The sequence below is a fragment of the Borostomias antarcticus genome (genome assembly GCF_949987555.1).
Source record: "Borostomias antarcticus genome assembly, chromosome: 22".
Classification (NCBI taxonomy): Eukaryota; Metazoa; Chordata; class Actinopteri; order Stomiiformes; family Stomiidae; genus Borostomias; species Borostomias antarcticus.
In genome coordinates, this window is record NC_140255.1 from 7,054,719 (window position 1) to 7,057,218 (window position 2,500).

Below are 2,500 nucleotides of genomic sequence, written 5' to 3' on the forward strand. Positions count from 1 at the left end.
GAACAAGGGAGCGAGGAGGAAGAGAAGGATGAGACTTAAGAAAGAAAAAAGAGTCGTCCTTCTTGTTGTTGTAGTTGTTTTGAAGGACTTCTATAAATGACTAGGGGGGTATCTCACAAAGATGGCTAACTGACTAGGGGGGTATCTCACAAAGATGGTTAACTGACTAGGGGGGTATCTCACAAAGATGGCTAACTGAGTAAGCCTGATTTTTGCGATGAGTAAAACCTGGAAACTCTTCAAATCTAGAACATGGACCGAAGTCAAAAATAGCTTTCCGGGTTTTACTTTGTGCAGAAGTCAGGCTAACTCAGCTAGCCAGGTTTGTGAAATACCCCCCAGCAGACATTAAAACTATAAATAAATTACCAACTGCAATTGTTGATGTGCAGCAACTAGGTTAGAGTGAGCATTAGAGGAAGGGCTACTTGATCATGATAGCTAGTTAAAAGCTAGCCGAGCAACTGTGGATCATCTATTAAGGGGCTGTCTGGTTGAGGGTTACCCCCTCGTGACACTGGCTCACTCACAACTTCAACAGAACACAGTTACAGAAACAAGAAGAACAAAATGGCTGCCCCGGGCCGGCGGTGCGGCCTCCCACCTTCTCATCCAGGGCCTTGTGGTGCTCGAACAAGGACTTGAGGGCCTTGAGGACCTCCACCTCGCTGGACACGCCGGCCGGGGACTGGGCCTGCCTCTTCACCACCGTCATCCGCAGACTGCGCTCGTGACGGGACACCAGACACTCCAGGTGCTCCAGCAACAGCTGAGGGAGGAGGACGAGGAGGAGAGGAGGAGGAGAGGAGGAGGAGAGGAGGACGAGGAGGAGAAGGAGGGAGAGGGAGAAGTAGAGGCAGATATTGAAAGGAGTGATAGGGGAGGATAAGGAGGCAAAGAGAGAAAGAGTAAGTAAGTAAGTAAGTAAGTAAGTAAGTAAGTAAACCTTTATTTATAAAGCACATTTCACACGACAGCAGTCGACCAAAGTGCTGAACAGTAGTAAAAATAATAGTTGATACAGGGAGAGGGAGAGAGAGAGATGGGGTGAGGATGGGGAGAAGGAGGAGTAGAGAGGTGAATGTAAACAGAAGGGGACAGAGTGCAGGAGAAAGAGAGAGAAAGAGGGAGAGGGAGGAGGAGATGAACACAGAGGTGTGCAGATAATGAGGAGAAGCGTTAGAGGGAGAGATGGAGAGATGAGAGAGAGACCAGTCAAGACAACGGAGGACAGGACAAAGTGGAGGACATGAGAAGAGTAAGGAGAGAAAGGTAATGAGGACGGAGGAGAGGAGAGAGGGAGGAAAGAAGGAGAGTCAGTCCAATCACAACGGGCGAGAACAGTGGTGAGAACCCAGGGGTGGAGCAGAGAACCGGAGCAGAGAACCGGAGCAGAGAACCGGAGCATGTAACATTCATCTGTATGTGTGAGTGAGAAGGCCCAGGGCTTGTAGCAGTGTGGAGGGAAGAAGGGGCCTCGCCAGCTATTAGGGGCCTGATGAAAAAGACATCTCACTGAGGCCCCTTATAATATAATACTGATCAGTGGCGTCTGGTTTTCAGCGGCCCCGTCCCATCGGGGGCCCCTGAGTCGTCCCCCCCCCCCTCCTCTGCTTACCCGGGTGTTGTTCCTCTCGGCTTTGAGCTCGCCGATCTCCTCCTCCCTCTCCAGCAGCTGCTCCCGACACACATTCAGCTCCTTAGTCAGGACCGCAAACTCCTGCACAACAAACACACATTCAAACTCCTGCACAACCAACAACACATTCAAACTCCTACACAACAAACACACATTCAAACTCCTGCACAACAAACAACACATTTAAACTCCTGCACAACAAACAACACATTCAAACTCCTGCACAACAAACAACACATTCAAACTCCTGCACAACAAACAACACATTCAAACTCCTGCACAACAAACAACACATTCAAACTCCTGCACAACAAACAACACATTCAAACTCCTGCACAACAAACAACACATTCAAACTCCTGCACAACCAACAACACATTCAAACTCCTGCACAACAAACAACACATTCAAACTCCTGCACAACAAACAACACATTCAAACTCCTGCACAACAAACAACACATTCAAACTCCTGCACAACAAACAACACATTCAAACTCCTGCACAACAAACAACACATTCAAACTCGTACACAACAAACAACACATTCAAACTCCTGCACAACTAACAACACAGTTGAAATTGAGCAGTTGAAATTTAGCTTTTTTGCTAAGACTGACACATTTACCCCTGTGGTTGATTAATGTGTACTGTCCCTGTTCAAATAAAAAAATTAAATTAAATGAAAAAATGAAACATTCTAACTCCTACACAACAAACAACACATTCAAACTCCTACACAACAAACAACACATTCAAACTCCTACTGTACATAACAAACAACACATTCAAACTCCTGCACAACACATTCAAACTCCTACTGTACATAACAAACAACACATTCAAACTCCTGCACAACACA

The 2,500-nt window shown here is 46.6% G+C and overlaps 1 protein-coding gene across 1 annotated transcript in view; it reads right to left on the minus strand.

The window, feature by feature from the left end:
* Positions 1-2,500, minus strand: part of LOC311323961 (liprin-alpha-3-like) — a gene marked incomplete at both ends in the record, with an annotated part of 41,310 nt that overhangs the window by 34,657 nt on the left and 4,153 nt on the right. Inside the window, 2 exons of the mRNA XM_084456302.1 lie at positions 605-769; positions 1,619-1,720. Of these exons, the coding sequence (XP_084312428.1) occupies positions 605-769; positions 1,619-1,720 (267 nt within the window). The remainder of the gene's footprint in view (positions 1-604; positions 770-1,618; positions 1,721-2,500) is intronic.